This window comes from Balaenoptera physalus (assembly GCF_965194825.1).
Source record: "Balaenoptera physalus genome assembly, chromosome: 17".
Lineage (NCBI taxonomy): Eukaryota > Metazoa > Chordata > Mammalia > Artiodactyla > Balaenopteridae > Balaenoptera > Balaenoptera physalus.
In genome coordinates, this window is record NC_138895.1 from 4,879,056 (window position 1) to 4,903,434 (window position 24,379).

Sequence of the window (24,379 nt, forward strand, 5' to 3'; positions counted from 1 at the left end):
CTCTGCCCACCCTCCTTCCTGTAGCCTGGACTGACCTTGAGCCGCCTCAGGGAGCAGCAGGAGATCATAACTGAAGGGTCCAAAGCATGGATTTCTTTTCTTTTTTTTTTTTTTTTTTTGGCCGCACTGCGCGGCTTGTGGGATCTTAGTTCCCCGACCAGGGATTGAACCCGGGACCCTCGGCAGTCAAAGCGCAGAGTCCTAACCACTGGACTGGCAGGGAATTCCCGTGGATTTCTTTTAAGTTAAAGAGAAAGTTCTAATGTTTTGAAGCCACTATTATTTGGGGTTTTCTGTCACTTGCAGACAAACCAGTCCTAACTGATACACTGAGCTTTCAAATTCTGTGGTGATTGATTGCTTGTTTCCGCATTGTATAAGTTTTACCGTGCCCTACACTCTGTGCTTTATATATGATGCTACTAGATGCTATAAAGTGCTAATAAAGTCTTTATAGAATGATTTCCATTAATGTGCTCAGCAAATCTGTGAGACAGGAGCTTTTATTGCCCTTGCTTTTCATAGAGGTGAACTGTGACTTGAGGGGTAAGTAATTCTGCCCAAGATCACATAGCTGTGAGGAGGTAGAGCCAGGAAACTATCTGAGAACCTTGAAATCCAAAGCTCTTACACACAACCCCACGTCACCATGCCACTACCCTCCAATGTTCGTGAGGAAGGCAACTAGCATGTAACAAACTGTATGTTATATCATTTGATCCCCACCTCAATCAGTACCACAATAGCACAAGCAACAAAAGAAAAAATAGATGTTAGATCTCATTAAAATTGAAAATTTTGTGCCTCAAAGGACACTATCAAGAGAGTAAAAAGACAACCTACAGAATGGGAGCAATATTTGCAAATCATATATCTGATAAGGGGTTAATATTCAGAACATATAAAGAGATCAGACTTGTGGTTGCCAAGGGGGAGGGGGAAAGGGAGAGGGATGGACTGGGAATTTGGGGTTGGTAGATGCAAACTATTGCATTTAGAACAGATAAACAACAAGGTCCTGCTCTATAACACAGGAAACTATATCCAGTCTCCTGGGATAAACCATCATGGAAAAGAATATTAAAAAAAACAATGTAGGGACTTCCCTGGTGGCGCAGTGGTTAGGACTTCACTCTCCCAATGCAGGGGGCCTGGGTTCGATCCCTGGTCAGGGAACTAGATCCCACGTGCATGCCGCAGCTAAGGGTTCGCATGCCACACGCAACTAAGGAGCCCACCTGCCGCAACTGAGACCCGGCACGACCAAATAAATAAAATAAATTTTTAAAAAGAGAATGTCTGTATGCGTAAAACTGAGTGCCTTTGCTGTACAGCAGAGATTGGCACAGCATTGTAAGTCAACTCTACTTCAGTAAAAAAAAAACAAAACTCAACAACAACAAAAACCTAATTCAAAAATGGGCAAAGAATTTGAATAGACATTTCTCCAGTGAAGATATACAAATGTCCAACCAGCGCATGAAAAGATGTTCATCGTCACTAGTCATTAGGGAAATGCAAATCAAAACCACAATGAAACACCATTTCACACCCAGTGGGATAGCTGTTCTCAAAAAAAAAATAAAAATAACAAGTGTTGGTGAGGATATGGAGAAATTGGAACCCTGGTGCACTGCTCCTGGGGCTGTAAAATGGTACGGTCTGGTGGAAATCAGTTTGGTGATTCTTCAAAAAGTTAAACATAGAATGACCATATGATCCAGCAATTCCACTCCTAGGTGTATAACCAAAAGAAATGAAATCAGGGACTCAAACAGATACTTGTACACCAATGTTCATAGCAACATTATTCACAACAGCCAAGGAACAGAAACATTTAGAATATAGAGAAAAAATGTGATACATACCTACAACCGAGTATTTTTCAGCTGTAAAAAGGAATGAAATTCTGACACATTCTACAATGTGAATGAACCTTGAAAACATTATTGTGGTACAATAAATAAACAGATATATTTGGTCTTTGTTCCCAGCTCCTGGCACCGAGCCCCTAAAGCTCTCAGAATGTCCTGTTAGCAATACCTTTTGTATGTTAATGAGATGACTCCTGGTGGGGGGGGGCGGGGGGGGCTAAATAGCTTCAGGGTGGGAGCTGGTTACCAGAAAAACTCACTGTGTGATTAGAGGGTTAGAACTTTCAGCCCCAGCCTCAACGTCCAGGGAGCAGAGACGGGTTAGAGATGTAGTTCAACCACCACTGGTGATCACTGTGAGGTTTGGGAAGGCTTCTGGGTTGGTGAACACTTGGACATGCTGGGCAGGTAGTGCACCCAGAGGGGGCGTGGAAGCTCTGCGCCCCGCCCCCTGTAGCTTGCCCTCTTCCATTTGGCTGTTCCTGGGTTGAATCTTTGATAATAAAATTTTTAGTACAGCAGTTTCCTGAGGTCTGAGTTGTTCTATGGAATTATGCCACCTGAGGGGATGTCATGGGAACCTCCAAATCTGTCGTAGGCCAGGTGGAAGTGGGAGTGGCCTGGGGGCCCCATTTGCAGCTGGCATCTGAAGTAGGGGCAGTCTTGTGGGACTGAGCCCTTACCCTACAGGGTCTGTGTTGACTCCAGCAGTTAGTGTCAGACTTGAATGGAATTGGAGGACACCCAGAGGATGTCAGAGAACTGGCGTTGGAACTATGTCATTTGGTGTCAGGAAAGAGCTCAGCTATTTATGTTAAGTGAAATAAGCCAGACACAAAAAGACAGATATTGTGATTCCATTTATATAATGTACTTAGAGTGGGCAAATTCATAGAAACGGAAAGTAGAATAGAGTTTACCAGGAAATGAGGGAGAGGTGAATGGACAGTTATTGTTTAATGGGTACAGAGTTTCTGTTTGGGATGGTGAAGAAGTTCTGGAAATGGATAGTGGTGATGGTTCCACCATATTGTGGATGTACTTAATGCCAGTGAATTGTACACTTAGAAAGGGTTAAAATTGTAAATCTTGGTATGTATATCTGCCCAATAAAAAAGTAACAAAAATCTATTTTAAAAATAGTAATCATATACATAAATACAAAAACACACGCAACTTACCCCTGTAAATGTCTATTATTTCAGTGGTTCATAAAATGTCGTAAACTTCAGAGGGTCTCATATTTAAATCACTTAAGAGTATATGCATTATCCTTTAAACAAAATATGAACCTCAGATGATAGGTAAGTGTTTGGTGTGTGTGGGGTGGGTGGAAATTGGGAAGTTTCTTCTTACAGTAGGATGCCAACTCATAAACGTAGAATAATAGAATAATAATAAGAGGGTTTCACACGTTGAAACCCTCAGAGTAAGAATTTATCCCGGCAATACTCAGTTCAAAGATGCTAAAACTAGTGGGTGAAAGTTTGATGAGGAACAGATATTTACATATTCTCTCCATAAACTTATTCATTACGAAGGAAATAATAACCTTACAGGGAAGAAACCTGGTGGGCGCCACTTTAACCAAGTGATCAAGTTACTACGATTACTAATGACACAAACCAACATTCTATGCCTCCTGATATGACCCACTGGAAAGAGCACAGCATCATTTACGTAGCATTTCTGGAATAATGCATGACCTGAATCAAATCATGACGGAACGTCAGGGAAAAACAGATTGAAGAGGTGGCTGCAGAACAGGTAGTCTGTCTTCTCCAAAAATGTCAGTATCATTAAAGACAAAGTAGGGCTGGGGAATCATTCCAGATTAAAGGTGACTAAAGACATAGGAAAACTAAATGCAGTGTGTGGTCCTGCTATGAACCGTGCATCAGGAGGAGAAATTGATGCAAAGGATATTATTGAGACAACTGGTGAAATTTGAATCCGGTCATTAGATCAGATAATACTATTATCTCAATGATAAATTTCCTGATTTTGATCATTGCTCTGTGGTGCCGTAAATGGACGGCCACATAGGAAGGGGCATGGTATCTGCATTTACCATCAGACGATGCAGGAGAAAACTTTATAGATATATATGTGGGGAGGGAGGAAAGAGAGGAGAGAGAGAGAGAGAGAGGGAGAGAGAGTGTGTGAAGATAATAAAACAAACGTGCCATAACAGTTGGGGAATCTGGGTGAAAGTATATGAAGTACTGTGCACAATAATTGCAACTTTTTGGTAGATTTGAAATTGTTTCAAAATGAAAGTTTTTTTGAAAGGGTATGAAAGATTTCCCATAAAAGTGGGCCAAGTTCATGCTTCTGGAGGGACTCCCTGGCTTTCATCAGGTTCTGACTTGAGGACACATGTTTCAAAAAGGGTAAAAAACACCCCCTCCTTGAAAACCGCAATTTGAAAAGATATGCACTTCCCAGTGTTCACTGCAGCACCATTTACAATAAGAAATGGAAGCAACCTAAGTGTCCATCAGCAGATGCATGGATAAAGAAGATGTGGTACATATACCCAATGGAATATTACTCAGCCATAAAAAAAGGATGAAATAATGCCATTTGCGCAACATGGATGGAGCTAGAGGTTATCATACTAAGTGAAGTAAGTCAAACAGAGAAAGACAAATATCATATAATACCACTTATATGTGGAATCTAAAAGACTGATACAAATGAATTTATTTACAAAACAGAAATAGACTCACAGACACAGAAAACAAATGTATGGTTATCAAAGGGGAAAGGTTGGGGGGAGGGATAAATTAGGAGGTTGGGATTAAAATATACACACTACAATATGTAAAATAGATAATCAACAAGGACCTACTGTAGAGCACAGGGAACTCTACTCAGTACTCTGTAATGACCTGTATGGGAAAAGCATCTAAAAAAGAGTGGCTATATGTATATGTATAACTGATTCACTTTGCTGTACACCTGAAACTAATACAACATTGTAAATCAACTATATTCCAATATAAAACAAAAAAATTTTTAAATGTAAGACAAAATGGTAAACTAAAAACAAAACAAAACAAAAACAAAAAAACCCCCTACACCTCCTCCTATTATTATTTGTCTCTATATTTAGTCACAGTCCCTCATTCTTCTAAATGGCATTTAAATTCAAATAGCAAAGATAGAGATCTTGCATCAAACAAGACAGAAAGCCTTCCTGCTAATCTGAGTATCCAAGAAGAAAAAAAGGTTTTAAGTAAAGCAGTAAAACTTAAATACTGTAAAAAATAATGGCTTTTGCTACATTAGCAATGAATGTTGTTCTTTCTACAGTTTTTAAAACCCAATAGTTGCCAAAAAATATTATTCTCGTTCATATTATGATCAATTATTTCTTCATTCTGGAAATATTTATCAATTTTAAACACTGCTCACTGCTAGAGAGGGAAAAAAAGCTGCAAAATATCATTAGTTGACTCTTTTCATTGAAATTGGAATTGAAATATATTTATTACATTGGAAAGTCAGGTTTATTCATTGTGGCTGAGATTGATGAATATGATTGTAGGTGAGAAATACATAAATAGTAAAACAAAAAAATCAGTTTAAAATAAGAAAATGTCACATATGTAATCTCACAAGAATATGAACTTCAGTTCAGCTTTACTTTTATTTTTATGCTGCTTAATTTTATATACATTACACGTATCATACATACATACTTGTTATACAAAAATTTATACAAAAATCCAAGTAATTTAATATCTTAAAAAGGGAGAGGGACATACTGCATTTGACTTCTGGTGCTATTGTGTTTAAATACTTTTAAATAAATTCAGATTTCAAGGAGACAACAAATCGAAAGCCATTAAGTTTTCAGAAAGACTTATGTTCACATAAATTCATTATTCAAGTATATTTTTATTGAAACAATAAACCATCTGACTGGTTGCAAAGTCAAGCTGAATAAGCCATGATGTTGAGCAAAAGCAGAGCTTTCTCTCTGTGCTTTCGTCAGCCTAGAATCAGCTTCTAACATATGAGATGCAGGGCACAACCGTGATTTCTAACCTGACACTATTAAATGCCATATCATAGGGCTGACAATGCACAGCACACCCTGTATGGCTTGTCTACAGAGTCTCATTAAAAATATAATACTAGAAAGAATAATAACAATAATTAGAAATTTTACTTTCCCTAATTTCTTTTTACCCAATTTGAAAAACAGTACATCTTTTTCATTGTCCTTGGCAACTTGACATCATACCTGAAGGAATAATTTAAACATCCTATGGACAAAATATATATATAAACTTCTAAAAGATCTTGGTATTGTTTAATTAATTCAGTTATAATTTCAGTTCTGCAGTTATCAATCACAGCAAATATAAAGAATTTAAAACAATATTCCTCACCAAAATATTAGCATGTTTTTAAAAATTGAATTGTTGAGGCATAAAAACATTATGTGATTTGCCCAAGGTCATGAAAGAAATGAGGGGCAGAGGAAAGAGCATTTTTTTTCCTAACTGAAGTGTCTGTACTAAACCTTAGGTTATGCCACCTTGCAAAACTAGCTCAGTGCAAGAGATACAGAAACTAGATGCATTATTTAGGAATGTTTGTTTAACCTCCATTGCTGTTATTAATAAACTTAACTTTAGGAATCTATGTTTATGATACATTATTAGGAAATTATAAAAAGAACCATGATCATTTTCTGAATAATTAGGCATGTAATGAGTTACTGTTTAAATCTGACACAATGGATCGCAGAAACAAAATTGACAATACAATGTTAAACAAGTTCAGTGAAAGATGCTTATTAACATGATTTTTTTAAAAATACTAATTATAGAACCCACAAAATTTTGAAGACAGTCCTACAGACACAAACATATTAATATAAATGTATTAAAGAGTCTTCTAGTTGATCTTTTGTTTGTTCTGAAAACGTTCTAGCAAAGCACTCATAACGTTTCCGGGTATTCTTTGGTGCTTATCAATCAAAGCTTGAACAGCATCCTTCGTCTATCAAGAAAACAAAAGAAAAGCCGTTATTCTTTTAGTTCTCAATGTAGATATTTAGTTAGTAAGGATTTTAATATACTATTACTTATAAGAAGTCTTCCCTAACTTAGCACCCATCGCTTCAGGCACTTAGCACAGCGACTGACACACAGGTTGTGTTCTGTGCCATGTATTTTAAAAATTTTATTCATTCACTCAGAAAATACTAGATGCTTTGGAAGCTATAACATTAGTGAAACAAGTCTCTAATCTCAAGAAGCTCATAATAAGCATAATCAGGGACAAAGTAGTTAAAATGTAAGCTCATTTGTGAGCTGTATCATCTGAGATGTGAGAGCACATCTGAAGTTCATCGGTGGCCGGTGACCAGGGAAGTTTGCGTGAACGGGGTACTGTTTGGTCTGGGTCTCCCCAGGCCTGTAAGATTTCAGTAACAGTGAAGAAAGGAACAGGAGGGAAAAGACCACAAGAAAACAGTTAAGCGATGGCGAGCTGGCATTTTGGGTATGTGTTCACTTGCTGGGCAGTATAAGGCTTTAAAGGTAGGTTTCAGTTAAATCATGAAGGGAGTTAAATACCAAGAGAAAAAGTGGAGACTTTGTTTAGTATGAATTGATGTATCAAGGAATAACTTTTGGGTGGAGAAATATGAGGTCTGTGCATTAAGAAAATACAGCTCTCGCGAAGATCACTAATGACCCCCTTTTGTCACTAAATCCCACGGACATTCTTTTCATCTGACGTGACCTCTTAGTCACCATTGATCCTGCTTCTGGAACTCACACTCCTGGAGGAAAAGCTAGGTTTTCAGGACGCTCCCTTTCAACCGCCTTTTGCAGATTTACACTCCCCAAATCAAGCACTGACTTATTCCTCCAAGGCTCACTAAGCTTTCCACAGCGTTAATTACCATCCATTTGCTGACGACTCCCAGATTTATGTCTCCAGCGGCCCAGCCTCGGATAGGAATGTTCAATATGACTTCCCTTGAATGTTTTAAAGGCACCTCAAACTCAACATGCTTAATTTAGACTGAACTAACACTCTTTCCCCCCATCCCATCCTTTGTCCTTTCCTGAGTTCACGCCCTATTTCAGCAAATGGCCATGAATCCAGCCCAGTAACCAAAACCTGGGAATCATCCTTAACAAATCCTGCTTCTCATTCATTGAGAATAAGAATCCATCGGTGGTATCTGTTAGCTCACCTCCCAGTACCACTCAAATCTACCCACTTCTCCCCATCTTCTTTCCACCTTAATAGGACATGTATACTGTACATATAAATAAATCTGTACTTAACGTATATGTGAATGTGAGTATGCAGAATGCAGAGAGCGAGGCAAAGAGACAGATGGAAACAGAACAGATTTCTTTAAGACTGAGAGAACTTGAAGTATCCCAAGTGCCCTCTTCAGCATGAGTACAGTGTATTTTAATTTAGATTTAGATAGTGTCTACAAAATGAATCTTCTCCACAATCAAAAGCCTGAACAGTCTAGCTCCCATTTCTTAAATGAGGTTTCATTTCTACATTAATTTAGATGCTAGTAATTTCGAATTTGCGATAATCCAGGGATCATCCTGCTACAGTTTATGCTTATATTGTAAACAATGAAGATTGGAAATTCATGCAATGTATTCACAAAAGGAAAATTTCAAGTATTCTTTATTTCAAGTTTACTTTAGTTCAACAACGACAACTTACCATCAAAAATATGGATATGGCAACTATATATTTATGGAAATCCCCTCAAGAAATTTTACTAAACTATGCTTTCGTAGACAACTTCTGTTGCTTTAAATACTGATAATAAAGTACATAAAGTAACTGGAGACGATAACTGAGGTATTTCAATGATTCAGGAAGGCCTCTTCTTTTTACTAGTTTGAATTGGTAAATATATAAATATATATTTTAACATCTAAAATATCTAACTCTACCAGTGCCATGAATATATTTCTCACTCATATGAAAAACCCTCATATGAAAAATCAAGTCCCGGGAATTTAATGATCAGTAATCTATTTTCCTTAACTGAGAAAAATAAGGAACAGGATTCATTTAATTTTAGACCTGGACGAAACCCCTGAGGTATCTATTTTCATTTCGCCATTCTACAGTTGAGGACACCGAGACTCGGGGAGGACCACGCCATTTACCCAACGTGACTCTGCTGCCCGGTGGGAGAGCTACGATTCGGACTCAGATCCCTGAACATCCAGGCCAGTTTCTTTTCCCCTCTCTCTCCATTACCTTGTATCTTAACCATAAAAATGGACGGTATTCGTAAAAAAGTATTCCTAACTCGCTCTGACCCAATTAAATCCTAATAGTTAGGCGGGAAAAACCTTTTTAAAGAACAAAACAGAATTCAGCTCTATGCTGAAGGACAACGCATTTGTCAGGGAGCAGCAGAGATGTGGTATAGGAACAATAAAGCGTGTGGGCAGAAGCAACATGACAGGGTGAGGTCTGAGCCCTGGTGTCACCTGAAGTCACCACCACAGCGAGGCGTCACCTGAGGATGGGAGAAGTGCTGTGCGCAGAGCCTGCCTGGACCCGGGAAACCAGTGTGGGAGGGGTTTCCTTTCAGGAAAAGGATTGTTACACGCTCTGAGTTAACTCACTTAACCAGTGAATAGAATAACTAGCAGGGGGTACGTTCTCTAAGAATGAAGCTCACAGACAAGGAGCATAACGTATCATTAATGCTGCCTCTGTCAAGCTTCCTACATACCAGCTGCTTCATCTGAACAGTCTCATCTGATGTGACATTCTAGCTGCCTCAGCTGGGCATCCTTTCCTAAGTGCCAGACCTTGCTGAGCCCTGGGTATCACAGTTGCTTGTCCGCTCTGCCTCTTCTGGGCTATCCCGGTGCAAAGGATCCAGTCCTGCCCCGTTAACGCCCCGTATGTCTGTGTGCCTGCCTTGGCCAGGGTCACTGGGGGAGAATGGCTACTTCCAATGGCCTCTCCTAACGGAACTGTTCTTAGTAAACAAAATCCCTAGTCTGATATTCACGGGCCGAAAAATAGAGCTCCCACTTACTTTTCCAGTTTCATCTCAACCAAATGCTCGCTACCCACTCAGCTAGTGATTCCCCCAGTTTATTCCACAGCTGTTATTAGCTGCTATTCCAGGAAGAACCAGGAGCTGGTTTTGGTCAGATGAGACTGGGCAATGCTCTTTGAAACAAAGTTAAATAGACCTCTTTATTGCGGGGCTTCTTAGAACCTTCAAGATGTTCACATGCTTTGCGAAATTCCTGAAGGCAAATTTATTAGGCACCCTTACCAACTTCACTGTCCTAGTCGCAACAGGCAGCAGCTCTAGACTGTTGGTGTGTGCAGTCAACGTTCCTACCACCGTTTCTTTGTTGGAACTCTTCCCTCCTGCCCAAGTTCGCATGCCCAAGTCCCGTCCGTCTTTCAAGACCTACCACAAATGCCCGCAATTCTAGGAAGCGTTTCCTATTTTGTCCCTCACAAAGCAGTCTCTTTCCCTTTTGAGCTTCTCCAGGTCTCACTCAAACTCAGCCTCCCTACTGCTTCTAGTGATCTTTCTAAAAGCAAACCTATTACATCAGTCATCTGCTTTCTGTAGCTACCCCTGGCTTTCAAGAAACAAAATCAAGGATGCGCCTTCGTGGTCCAGACACTCCTGTGTTTCCAGCCTCATTGTCTATACTCTCTATCCCTTTAGCTACCCCAGACCACCCTCAACTCCCTGAAGACTTTACGCTAGTTCGTGCTGCCATCCTTTCATACGCTGTTTCCTCTACCTCTCTACTCTTCATCCAGAGAATCCCTTTTTGCCTTTCAAAACTGAATTCAAGCATCACTTCCTTCAAGGAGGCGTCCTGGTTTAATTTAGATGCCTTTCCTTTGTGTTTCCATAATACCCTAAAACAGCAGTTCTCAACCAGGGGAGATTTTGTCTCCCAGGGGATAATGGCAACGTCTAGAGATGTTTTTTTATTGTCACGGTGAGTGAGGGATAGCGATGAGATGCTACCAGCATCTAGTGAGTAAACACCCTACGGTGCACAGGACAACCGCACAACAAAATACCAGTAGTGCCCAGGTTGAGAAATCGTGCCGCAAGCACACCATTGTGCTAACACATCACCTTAAAAGCATCGATTTAGTTATTTACCTGCCACACTGAGCCATAAGTTTCTAGAATAACAGCAGTAGCCAGCAGTCATGGAACACTTACTAGATGGCAGACACTGCTCTCAATGATGGATGTCATCAATCGCATGTGACCCTCAGGGGTAACTCTGTGAGTGGGCTCTTCTCTCTCTCCTGCTCCCCTGCCCGAGCAAACAGTGGCACTAGAACAATCCGACTTCGCAACCCACACTCTTAAACACGATTCCATTTTCCTCCCAAGGTATTTCTACCAGACAAAAGCAATTTCTTTTCATGGAGGTCAAAGCTTTCTTCTCCTGAATATCACTTAACGAAACCTTTTAATTAACGGTGCCAAGAACTTTAACCTCAACACAATTGGCATTTTAGAAAGAACTGCTCTTTGTTGGGGGCGGGGCGGATGTCCTGTGCACTACAGAATGTTTACCAGTATCCTCGGCCTCTACCCACTGGACGCCAACAGCACGACCACCTCCCAAGTCTTGTCCGTGGTGACAATAAAAATGTCTCCAGACATTGCCAGACGTCCCCTGGGGGAAGAATCACCACTGATCCAGAGCATGCTTGTAGAATTAATTAATTTTTAAAATAAAAGCTGAAAGTACAAATATGTCCTAAAACTAAGAAAGAAAGAATAATTTACCCTTGCAGCTAGTTCTTCTGCTGTGATCTTTGGATCGTATGGAATGGGGTCACCTAAATAGGTGCGTAACTTCACTGGAAAACCTCCGTACATTGGAGCAAATGGATAGCGGAACTTCTCATACAGCCACCTAAATAACCCTGTTTTAAAGAAAACAAAATCATTTTAATTGGTTAAATATTCTGAGCGTATAACTGTAAACTTTCAAATTAATTATGTAAGACTTAGAGGATGGAGGCAAACAGGATCACCTCCTGGCAATTAATACAATATTTTTTTAAAAGATGAGCTTTTCATTGATCGTAGCAAATGTACCACACTAATGCAAGATGTGAATAACAGAAGAAACTGGGGAGCGGTGAGGTTTGTGGGTACTCTCTAGGCCTTCTGCCCAATTTTTCTGTAAACCTAAAAATGCTCAAAAAAATAAGGTCTATTAATTAGGGGGGAAAGATGAGCTTTTAAAAATATAAGAATTTAAAAAGGCAAACTAATTACTATTGTTGCAAAACACAGCATAAAGATTGCAACAAAAAGCTAGAAGCTAAAAAGTCTAGAGACTCACAAATACGTGACTTACACAAACAAAAGAAAAAATGAAAGCATAAAATAAATTCAAGTAAACATGAGACTAAAATGCACCAATAAACTAAGTAAAGACTAAAAACATTACTGTAAACTAGGAAAAAGAATTATTAATGCTAATGACCAACCATGAAGTTTACAAGATTAAAAGTGGTAATAATGTAACATAAACTGATGGAGTAAGTTTTAAAAAAAGAATCCAAAAAATGACAAGCAACATGGAATACATAATTAAGAATTGTACTGAAAGTTTAAAACACTTTATATATGGGAACACAGAATATACCATAAGACCCAAAGTAATACTCAAAAAAATATACCACTACACACCAACTTTTGAGATATTCAACTTTTAAAGTAAAAAAAGCAGTCAAAAAGAATTTTAAAACCACTTTACAATTAAAGAAACAAAATTAGGAATAATTTCTGGTATGCAACTTAAATTCTAAAGAAATGATCTGAGAGAAAATTAGAAGGATTAATTACACAACAAAAGTTAAACATCACATCAATCTGCCTTTCCATTTCAAATTTGAAGAAAAAGAACTAAAAAAAACATAATGGAATATCAACAAAATACCAACACAGACATAAAAGGAACAACAAAAGTTTATTAAGGTTTTCATGATGGGATTTGTATGTGGATAGGAACACTAACAATATAGCACTAGGGATATAAAACATAATCAATCAAATATAATATATAAACCATAGGGTACAAAGCAAACTATAAAATTTTTTAAAAAAAAGAGACTTTGCAAAGAGAAAGCACATCGAATTGTTATCACTCTTATAGCTAGGTTCAAAGCTTATTTTGTTATCTATAAATTAAAGGTAGGCAAAAAGAACTTTTCAATGTAAATCTATCATGGTTCAAAAAAAAACAAGAAGTAATCGAAATAAATTAAAGCAAATGATATATCCTTAGGTTGTTAATCTTAATTCAATATTTTCTTGTCTAAGAACCTACTGTATAGCACAGGGAACTCTACTCAACACTCTATAATGATCTATATGGGAAAAGAATCTAAAAAAGAGTGGCTATGTGTATATGTATAACTGATTCACTTTGCTGTACACCTGAAACTAACACAACATTGTAAAATCAACTATACTCCAATAGAAATTAATTTAAAAAAATTTTAAAAAGAGATTTATACAAACATATATATATACTTTTTTCAAGATAAATAGACTTTCAAATTCTGTCCCTCCCCCCAAATTTTTTTATTGTCATCCATTTTTAAAGCTGTCACTTCTTCAGGAATGAGTTAGGAAGATAGTCTTTATTTACAAATAAGTACATTTGTTTTAAACCTCAACAACATGGTTTAACACAGTAAATTAGAAAATTCACTCTGTAATTTTAAAAAACCTATGATAAATAAGCTTCAGTATATATGTGAGGCTCTTAACAAAAATCTAACATCTAGAACCACCATTACTTAGAACCAGTTATCATCTAGATTTTAAAGAGAAAAACATCTAAATAGTATATGCATTTTCTAAAGTAATAATTCAAAGTTTCCCTGTAGTGTTCAAAAGCCCAAATACTTAAAATATTACATTCTAAATATTACATTACAATTGGAAAAATCATATGAATCAGAACTTACTTGTTCCGCCGAGGGATCTAAATCCTTCTCGAATATTTTGTGTAAACATAGGAATAATGGGCTAAAGAGAGAATTTGAATTAAAAAGTAAATACATTAATCCATTTGATGTCTCTAATGCAAACTTTTGAGGGCCTGTTTAAGTTACAAAACCAAGGCGTTTTAAAAATAAAGGTATACTGTTACCACCAGTGTGATTTATCAGGCTAAAATTAACATGATCATTTGTAAAAAAATATAAATTGGAAACACTACCTTCTAGTGGTAATATATAATATTTCATTTACCAACTTTCCTATCATTCCACATGAACTCTTAAAACTCAAAATTAAGATTAAAGTGATCATTAAGTAAAATGAATGTGATAATTAAATTGGTTTCGGTGGGCTACTGAAGAAAAAGTTTCAAGACAGAAATTCTCTCTATGGAGAAACTTACATATATTCAAATGACAAGCTTTAGCAAGATGCTGTCATGGAATTAGTGACACACCATTTTTTTGTGAGCTTATTAAAGCTAACAATGTTCAACATCAATCAGAAGTAAGTGTTAATACTCAACACCAAAAAAAAGAAAAAAAAAGGAAAAACCTATACATAAAAGAACTCTTTCTATCAGTATTTTGGAGGATATCTGCTCAAAAGTTCATGGTGTTTATTTTTCCATGAATATTAATGATTAAATATGATTTTTTAAAAGTGGAGACCTTATCTAAATGTCATGAAACAACGGATAAAGTAGCAAAGGATCATGTAAGGAAGTTACACCACGGCGAAACTGAAGTAGATAAAAAATTGAATAAAACACTTTAAAAGGTACATAAAATATACTGAATTAAATGACGTTTTAGAATAGACAAAATTGGAAGGGGGGGGCGAGGATCACTTTACTTACAGTCTACTATCAGCATTTGTTAATACAGAATTACCTGCCTGAGTGAGCAGGGTTTGAAACATTTAAATAAGCTGACATTTAAAAAGCCATTCCTTTTCAGCTTTGGAAAGCAGTAAAATCTGGTGGACTAAAGGAAAGAGACTACAGGCACAGCTTTCTTCATAAAACTTACTCCCTCTCAATCACCTAACTGATCATTTATTTATTCTCTCTCTCCCCTCACTAGAAGGAAGACCCCCCCCCCCCCATAGCAGACTTGGTTTCGTTCACTGCTGGAAACACCAAGAACAGTGCCTGGAATAAAGCAGGTACTAAAAGACAGTGTGACAGGTGAACTAAAGAAGGAATGAATCAACAGGACAGAGAGAAAATGCTTCTAAGGAATTAGCTTGTATTCTCTGAATACAAAGGGTAGGAAACAGGCAGAAGCAATTTTAAAACCAGAAAAGCCGGGTAAAGAAAAAGCAGTCCGATGAATAATTTAAAATCAGATGGAGTTAATTCACAAAGCTAACACCTAAGACAAAGTAGACTGACTCTTTTGTAAAAAAAATTCAGATTATGATTTTCCTAAAACCACCACTAGTTTTGTAGAATAAAGTGATGGTTGGAATCCTAATGTTTTAAATACTTCTACAATGTCTTTAGAGTTGAGAACTTAAGATGCCCAAGAAGGAACAGAAAGCTTTCAGCTCATATATACACCACTTTGCCTTCTCTGACCAGTGCTGCTAGATTTTCGTCTACTGACTGGCATGAACCCCGAAGTTACTATTGAAGAATGCACTTTATAAAGATTCTTCAGGTATATATATCATCCTTTAAATGGCTAACTCTCCAGAAGCTGGGCATTTCTAGAAGATACTAAACAGGAGAAGGCTCACCCTACAAACTCAGTATTCCAGGCTATACCCTGGTTTCTAAGTTTACATTCCAGCTTGCAGCCTTACAGCTGCAAGCATTACCTTATTACAATTTCATACTGTAGTTCGTTCCTTTGTTTGTGTACACTTTGTATAACAAGGTAGTTGTATAAGTAACCTAGAATCAAATTGCTTACACGTATACATGTATCTCTGTACATGTATGTACACGTGTGTGAAGAGGTAGAGAATGTGTATTTTGTTAAAACTATTCTTGGGGAATAGAGTGTGGCCTTGGAGTCTTAACTTTGTCACAAAAATTTAAGTGGGAACCATTGGACAGGTCACTAAACCTGTTTCTTCATGTATGAAATGACAATAATAATAATTATCCCATCTCAAGGTTTTTATAGATTGAGATAATACATATAAACAATTTTATTGAAACGAATGCTATTTTCTTTTACATCTGTTATTTGTTTTCCAATTAGACTAAACGGGCTCATTTTTCTCCCAAATTATTTAGCTATGAAATTACCTAAAAATTCTTAGCAAAGTCAGAATTCTCAGGAATTCACAAAATAAGAGTGAATTAGATTATATCAAAAAGCCTGTAACTTTCAGAGGAGCCTTAAATATTTTCTGCCAATATTTTGTGAATTTCCGTTGATGACCTACATTGTTTTCACTTGAATTTCCATTCCTTTGTTTCAGTTTAAATGTGGTTAGCCTTGTAACAATGGTCATAACTTTTTATTCGAAGTTTATGATAATTCTGTGAGACCTAAGAAGGGCTTTTTCAAATAAGCTGCTGGTTCCATTTACAACTGTGTCCACATGTGACTGAAAGGCTTCCCTCGCGGATCTGCAAGGCCCTCTAATCTTGGGGTCGGCGGACTCACTGTGAAGTGTACCAGCTGCCTGTGGTCCTGAACTGTAAGCTCTGCTTCTGACTTGCTGTGTGACAGGGTCCCTCCATCCCTTCATCTCTGTGTGCCTGAGTTTCCTCATCTGTAACATTGGAATAATTACATATGTCACCTACTTACTGTACAGGGGTACCAACATAAAGCCTTTAAAAGTGCTAAGAAAGGTTAGGGTGGTACAAGATTTATCAGTGATACAGTGCTATTTTGTAAATCAGCAACGTTAAAGATTTTTGTTTATTAACTTGTAAAAGGCTATTTATTAAATTTTCTCAAGGTTTGTATAAAAAACCTTAAATTATCTAGGTTATCCTTTTTTTTTGGCTGTGTTGGGTCTTTGTTGCTGCGCACAGGCTTTCTCTAGTTGCAGCGAGCGGGGGCTACTCTTCGTTGCAGTGCGTGGGCTTCTCATTGCGCGGCTTCTCTTGTTGTGGAGCACGGGCTCTAGGCACATGGGCTTCAGTAGTTGTGGCACGTGGGCCCAGCAGTTATGGCTCACGGGCTCTAGAGCGCAGGCTCAGTAGTTGTGGCGCACAGGCTTAGTTGTTCCGCGGCATGTGGGATCTTCCCGGACCAGGGCTAGAACCCGTGTCCCCTGCATTGGCAGGTGGATTCTTAACCACTGCGCTACCAGGGAAGCCCTATCTAGGTTATCTTAATTAATTATCTAGAAACTTAGGGATTGATAAAAGGGCTTCTTTCTCTATATAACTTTTTTCTTTCAAGACTTCTTCCAGGCAATGGTCCTTAAAACTGTAACTTAAGGATGAGAAATTAGAATTCCATGATCAATCTGTGTGATTCCAAATCTAGTTTTGTCACTTCTATCTTAAACCTTGGAAGAAATAATTCTCTTAAAATACAAACCTGAAAATTGAACTATCTTTAAGTTTTTAGCTGTTATCATTGCTTTAATGTACATTTATGCTGATTATCCTTAATTTCTGAACAACTGTGCATATATCATCTTATATTCTACATTATTCATAAAGTCTAAGGTTTTGTTTTCTATCTTAGTACATAAGACTTTTTGGAAAATAAAATGGGCTATAAATTAATTTTCTGTATCATTAATACTATTAACATAGACGAATTCAAAAGACTCCTTTCTTGTAGTGTTTAAAAAATCAATTCAACAAATACAGAGAGCCTACTAAGTGCTAGTCATTGTACTAGGAATTCAGAATATAAAAAGTGGCTTTGTCCTAAGGGAGTTTATAATCTACTATAGGACAGTAGTGTTTAAATTTTTATGTTGTCCATTATTAAACACTTGGACAAGTACATTAACTTATACAAAGATCACATTGTTAAAGCACTATAGCAATAACTTACTTTAGGAATTACATACACAAATATGTACAGTAGAGAACAGAGCTCAATGTATTTTATTTTATTGTAACTCTGCAATTAAAAAATAAAGGGAAAATGTCCATTCTTCTTCAAATGTTGCTTTTGGGTTAGAAGGAGTCATACATAATCCTTTCCTTTTTAATCAAAAGTCTGTATCTGCAAGATGAACAGGCAAGCTAAGGGTGCAGACTGGTGTCTATATGACAGCAGTGGAAACACGTACACAAAAAACAGAAATGTGAAAGTATTAGCATCTGTCTCTAACTAATTGGCCTGGAAAAAGAAAACCACCTTGTCAAGTGCTATGATTTCTTTTTCTGATAGACAATCTAAAATGAAAAGAAACAGAAAACAAAGAAGAAACATTCCATAAGTAATAAATGTTTCATAGGATAAAGTACAATACAGAGACCAAAAAGCTTAGATATACTTTCCAAAGCAAAAGAAAAGAACAAGATGGCATTCAGATTTTCCAGTTTACTAAGTAGCATAATTACAGTGAATCCCAGAGGAACACTTAATTTTATTGACAAATTCGTTCTTTTAAAAAGATCTAAATTACACCAATATCTCTTTCTCATCTTTATTCATACTATTAGAGAGCTGATCATATTTCCTGATGAAAAATGGTAGAAACCATATATTATTTGAGCTCTACTGTTATATAAATTGGTCACAGATACAAGAATTATAATGAAACCAACCAACAGCCATCACTGAAACATGCCAACTCAGTTGAACCAAAGGATTAAAGTACACAGAGTTGGATTGATTATACTTGTGAAAAAAAGTATAACTGAAGGAATACAAAAAATTTCATAAATCTGATTAAAAGAAGCTGGATTTTGAAGCATAAAATAAAGCTTTGCTAGATATTTGCAAATTTCCAGATTGAATTTTTTTATAAAGATGGCTTCCCATGCACAAGGAATATCTCTTTATTGTTATTTTAGAGTTACAGACACTAATTTTTAAAGTAGTGCAATGACAGTATCTAAATTCTGATATACTCTTAAGCTATTTAAGCATTCATTTTAAAGTAAACATAGCTTTCCTTTAATAATCAGTTTTATACAACTCACCACTTTTGCATCAATTGCAACCTGAGCGAAGCCTTTACGATTACCCCACACGATGTTGTAGGTCTCATCGCTAATCAGGGCTTCTCGAACACCACCTGGTGAGATAGCTAACAAGTGACCACTCCGCAGAATTTCAACACATTTTTCTCTTGGTCCATGTATAGCACAAAATACATCAAGTAATAAACTAAACCCTGTAAGAAACATTAGCATGAAGATATATCTTAAGTACTTCTTGTCCAATTCTTCAAGAGCAAAAATCTTCACAACCTACATAATGTACTATCTATACTTAAATCAGTAAATTCTTTTTTTTACTTTTTTTTAAACCAACAACAACTCTTAAGGTTAACATAAGATTAATATTGCTGGTAAATTAATAGCTATGTCTTGTTGATTACTTCCTCAGTGATCACCTACTACTCTGGCTACATATTCAAATTCTTAATTAAAACTCATGGGACTTCCCTGGTTGTCCAGTGGTTAAGACTCTATGCTTCCACTGCAGGGGGCACAGGTTCGATCCCTTGTCGGTGAAATAAGATCCCACATGCCGTGCTGTGTGGCGGCCAAAAAAAAAAAAAAAAACACCTGGGAAAATAGGGATCCTTATCCCCATTTTACAGATGAGGAAAGTTGACTCAGAGAGTTAAGAAGCTTGCTCCAAGTCACACACCTAGCAAAGGGCAGGGCAGAGATTCCGGTCCAGGTATATCTAGTCCAAAGCTCCTCCCACTGCATCTCATGGCCAAACACTGTCTACACTATTTATTAGAGCAATCAGAAAGGACATCCCATCAGCAATCACACATCTAATCTTCCATTAACCCTATAAGAAAGAGAATCACTCAAGAGAATATGAGTCTCACTGGTCTAGCCCTACCAAAATTGGCAAGCCACAGTTAAATCTATTGAAATTAAAAGTTACATACTGCTAATTCCACAATAAAATTTTTTTTAAATCAAGAATTATAGCAATAATAGCAATATCATTAAGAGTTTTTAATAAAGTGAGTGGTTGGCTCAGGAACAATTAATTCCAGTCTCAATATTACACAGTTTTTCAAATTATAACCATTTATGGATGAAAGAAATAATCCTATCAGCAATTAAATATTTTAACCAAATCCTAAACTGGAACTTTAGAGGACTGATGTTTGTATACATTATCCCTTGAGACTGGGAAATATGGGGATGGATAGTGAAAACTGTGCAGAGTAACCAAACTTCTCATAGGTTTAAGGATCTGAAGCAAGATTATCAATATTATTGAGAATAATTTTCATCCTATACTATGTTAAAAGTTCACTGATTTCACTAGATGTATTCTCATGATAAATGAATAAACAGGGGAGGTTTAATAAATTACAAGATCATAAAGATCATAAAGGGGGAAATTTTTAAATCAAAAGCTAAATAGAAATATTCACGTTTATTATTTATAAAAAGAAAAAAATGGAAGCAACCTAATGTTCCATAAGAGAAAACTAGTTAAGTAAATATTTTAGTCATATATTTAAAATGTTATTTATAAAACATGGGAAAATGTTAATGCTACATTAAATTTAAAAAAAAAGAACAAAACAGTTTGCATAACGTGAAGATGTGCAAATTAAAAATGAAGCAAAATAGGGCTTCCCTGGTGGCGCAGTGGTTGAGAGTCTGCCTGCCAATGCAGGGGACACAGGTTCGAGCCCTGGTCTGGGAAGATCCCACATGCCGCGGAGCAACTGGGCCCGTGAGCCACAACTACTGAGCCTGTGCGTCTGGAGCCTGTGCTCCGCAACAAGACAGGCCGTGATAGTGAGAGGCCCACGCACCGCGATGAAGAGTGGCCTCCGCTTGCCGCAACTAGAGAAAGCCCTCGCACAGAAACGAAGACCCAACACAGCCATAAATAAGTAAATAAATTAATTTTTTAAAAAATGAAGCAAAATAAATCAAAATGATAACTGGATACATGTTAGGGGGTAAGACCATATAATGATGTTTTTCTTTCCTCTAGTTTCCAAGCTTATTATAAAGTGATCATATTACTGTCTAAAGAAATACCTTTTATAGCCAATTTAGTTTATACACAAAGTACAAACGGCTTTTTAGTGACACAAGGATGCTGGAAACATTAACCATGTCTATGAAAGGCACTAAGAGAACTGTTATTTCATTCACTGTCTGGTGTTTATCTGGTTGATGGTTGGTTTTTGCTTTTACAATTCCAGAGAACATACTATAAACTTTCTTGGCTTGTTTCTGCTGACTTCGTGACAGAAGAAAATAAGATTTAATCTTAATGAGTTTACTTTAGAATGATTTTTTTTAAACTCTTATCATGTTTGAAACCATTCAGTTTATTAATCTTTTTAAAAAGGTATGAAGCCTTTATGAACATGAATATTAAAAAAAATGTAGTCCTCAATCTTAAGAGTTATAATTCTACCAAGCAAGTCAAGTATGATAAGAGACATAATAGGCTCTTTAGGTTAGGATTTCTGAGGCAATATTATATGATTATATAAAGACAAAATATATCCTGGTTAATTTTGTTTAACTTTGATTTGCTATCAAACTGACAGTAATCAAACACTAATTACTATAAAATTAAACTCCCAAATCAATATCTCATGGAAAAATTCACCATGAAAAATCAACTACCTTCTATATCAAAATATAAATTAATTGTCTGGCAAAAGTTACAATTTCTTTTAGGATTTAACTTCAAAAAATAATGACTACCTGTTAATAGAGAAAGAAATTAGATAACATTTTTGGCCATAATGTTTTTATATTTAGATATATTACCTAAAATAGGTACTAAACTCAAAGACATACAGACTGTCACATAATTTGATTATGTTAATTAAACATTTTTATATCACCAGCTACAGTGAAAGTTTACCTGGAATTTTAAAAACAAAGTGATCAGCTACTACTCGGCAAGTTCTGCCTTTATGGATAAAAATTTTAGCCATGAAGTAGTAAAAATCGATGGGAATAGCTCCATGATAAAAAATGATCAGTGCTGGTCCTTCTTCTGGTATTTTTTCCATTCCATGAACTTCATAACCTGTTAGAAAGACAAAATACAGATACCTAAAATGTATTTAATATTAGTTTATTTATACTAAAGGATGGTTACTAACTCAGACACTCAGTCTTTCTTTCGGGAGCGCAAGCCCCCGTTTCCATCCACTTTCCCCTTCCCTCCCTCCCTGAATATATCGGTCCTACAGCGGTTGGGTGGGCCGGCGCGCAGTAGGTGCCTGGGTGGAGCGTGGCCTGTGGTGGGTGCTGGAGCCCAGGCAGGGCGAGGAGGGCATCCGTACAGGGTGGCCCGGGGTGGCGAGTCAAAGCCCAAACGGTCACGAGAGTACCCATACAGGAGAAGAGCCTAGAAAGGGTGCTGGGGCCTGGGTGGGCAAAGGAGGGGAGCCACGTGGCACGAGGATGGGGGTCAGAGCCCGACTGGAGCAGGGTGGTATCCCTGAGTGGCAGGGGACGGTGGCAGTGATGGGAGATCGATTACACCCAGGGGGACTGATCAAATCAGTTTACATATTAAGGATAATGTCAGCCTGGTTTCTCACTGTTGGAGAAGGTTAACAGTCGCAAATACAGGAAAGGAGAAAACTAAAATCAACTCTGCAGCCATAAGAGAACCTCACTCCCACCCTAAGAAGGAGAAAAAGCAGCCCGTTAGAAAGCTGAGGTCGCTCTCTCACCCGGGTGGGAGGGAGGGCAGGTCCCATAAAAGTGAGAGAGAAGAAAACAACCAAAATGTTAACAAACACTTAAAGACCGAATGTGGGCGAGCGCTCGGTGTAGGATCCCCGGGAACCCAGAGACAAACAAGAGTCTGCACCCACTCCCCTGCCTCACGCAGGCCTCAGCACGTGTGCACAAGAAAACCAGGGGCAGGGCAGGCCAGAGACTAACGAAAGACCCTGCTAAAGAATCAGAGAACAAAATCCCCCTCGCTTCCCGGAAGCTTCTCTTGTAAAAGCAAAACCTGGTCCAGGGAGAAGCGCAGGAAAAGCCTTCCGCCGCTTCTAAGAACCGGTACTTGCCAAAGGTATCTGACACGGGCAGGGACAGAGTTCCACTGCCCCCCTTCTCTACTACTGAAGGAATAAACTACTTGGTAATATTTCAAATGGGCTCAAGAGAATGTTTTTAAAAACTAAATTTAATGATATTTCAAGATTCTGTATGTGTCTATTCTTTTAACATTTCTTCCCAATTACCGAATTCTAATTCAAATAATTCAATTTACTTAGAACAGTCACTGAAGTTGTCTGACGTTATCCAAAGGATCGATTGTCCCATCAGATAAATTTTCTAAGAAATAAAGAATACTTCTTTCAGGGATTCTATACAGAATATTCCTGAGGTTCTCTCTTGTTTTTCCAGAATACTTTTTTTTTTAAAAAAAGAATTGAGAAATAATTGTTACTTAATACCAAATCACCTGGTTGAAAGTAGAAAAATTCAATGAATCAATTCATTATTGACAAAAACTAGAGTTTACCATCGTGCCACTAAATGTTAAGCCCCAATATTCAACTGTGTCACTTGTAAAGCGTGGATGTGGTCATACCGCCCCTCGCTATAAAAGCACCAGCAGATAATCACCCTGGTCAATGTCAAGGCCTTTTAGGTCCCAATTACCGATCAAGTGAAGTCAGATTCTTTCGGTGTCACGTGGACTCAGGGCGCCTCCCTCCTCTGTGCTGCTCACGTGACCGCCTCTAAAGGAGCACTTCCTGTCCCATGTTTCCCTGTCGAGCAAAAGCAGAAATCCTGGGGCACGTTCCCTGCTCCTCCCTCAGACTCTGTATTCCCCTGGTCACCACCTTCTGTGCCTTTTACCTCCAAAAACTCTTAAACCTATCACTCCCTCTTCCTAATGTTGGTTTTGAAGTGCGGCCCCGTCCTCTCCTGCCTACAGAACCCCAGTCCTGGGGGTCTGATGGGCAACACCAGCTCAGAGAACGCAATCAGGGATGCAGCTATCGCCACCGTCCGTCCATCCGCTGTCCAGGGACGGAGAGCCTCTGTATGCACATTTCGAGTGGTCTGGGCCCCGTCAATGAAAACAGCCCTACTCTGTGACGATTGTGGTTCTCTTCTTTGATGCCAAGAGATGCGCATTTATTTACCTCCCCTGCTCTGTCCCCTGAGCCTAAGCACTCTCCAGATTCTTTGGCTTCCCGGTAGCTTCGCCCACAGGGAGAGGATCTGAAGGTCACGGGGCGCTCAGGTAGCCTCATCTCCATAGCAATTATTTATTATGTAAATGAGTTACTGCCTACTGGCTTTAGACGTCAGCGTCATGAATCCAGATAAGGATAATCTTCTCCTAAGAGATAG

General features: G+C 37.8%; 1 protein-coding gene across 8 annotated transcripts in view; it reads right to left on the bottom strand.

The window, feature by feature from the left end:
* Positions 1–5,510: 5,510 nt before the first annotated feature.
* Positions 5,511–24,379, bottom strand: part of TMEM68 (transmembrane protein 68) — a 33,007-nt gene continuing 14,138 nt past the window's right edge. For 5 of the 8 annotated variants that reach the window (XM_082433079.1, XM_082433077.1, XM_082433082.1 and 2 more), the window contains 5 exons: positions 21,909–22,076; positions 19,013–19,206; positions 13,896–13,956; positions 11,695–11,834; positions 5,511–6,893 (listed from right to left, as the gene is read on the bottom strand). In XM_082433079.1, the coding sequence (XP_082289205.1) occupies positions 6,789–6,893; positions 11,695–11,834; positions 13,896–13,956; positions 19,013–19,206; positions 21,909–22,076 (668 nt within the window). In that variant the 3' untranslated portion in view covers positions 5,511–6,788. Of the gene's footprint in view, positions 6,894–11,694; positions 11,835–13,895; positions 13,957–16,553; positions 16,663–19,012; positions 19,207–21,908; positions 22,077–24,379 lie in introns of those variants that run through there. The other 3 variants (XR_014255432.1, XM_082433081.1, XM_082433083.1) reach the window with 3 other exon arrangements.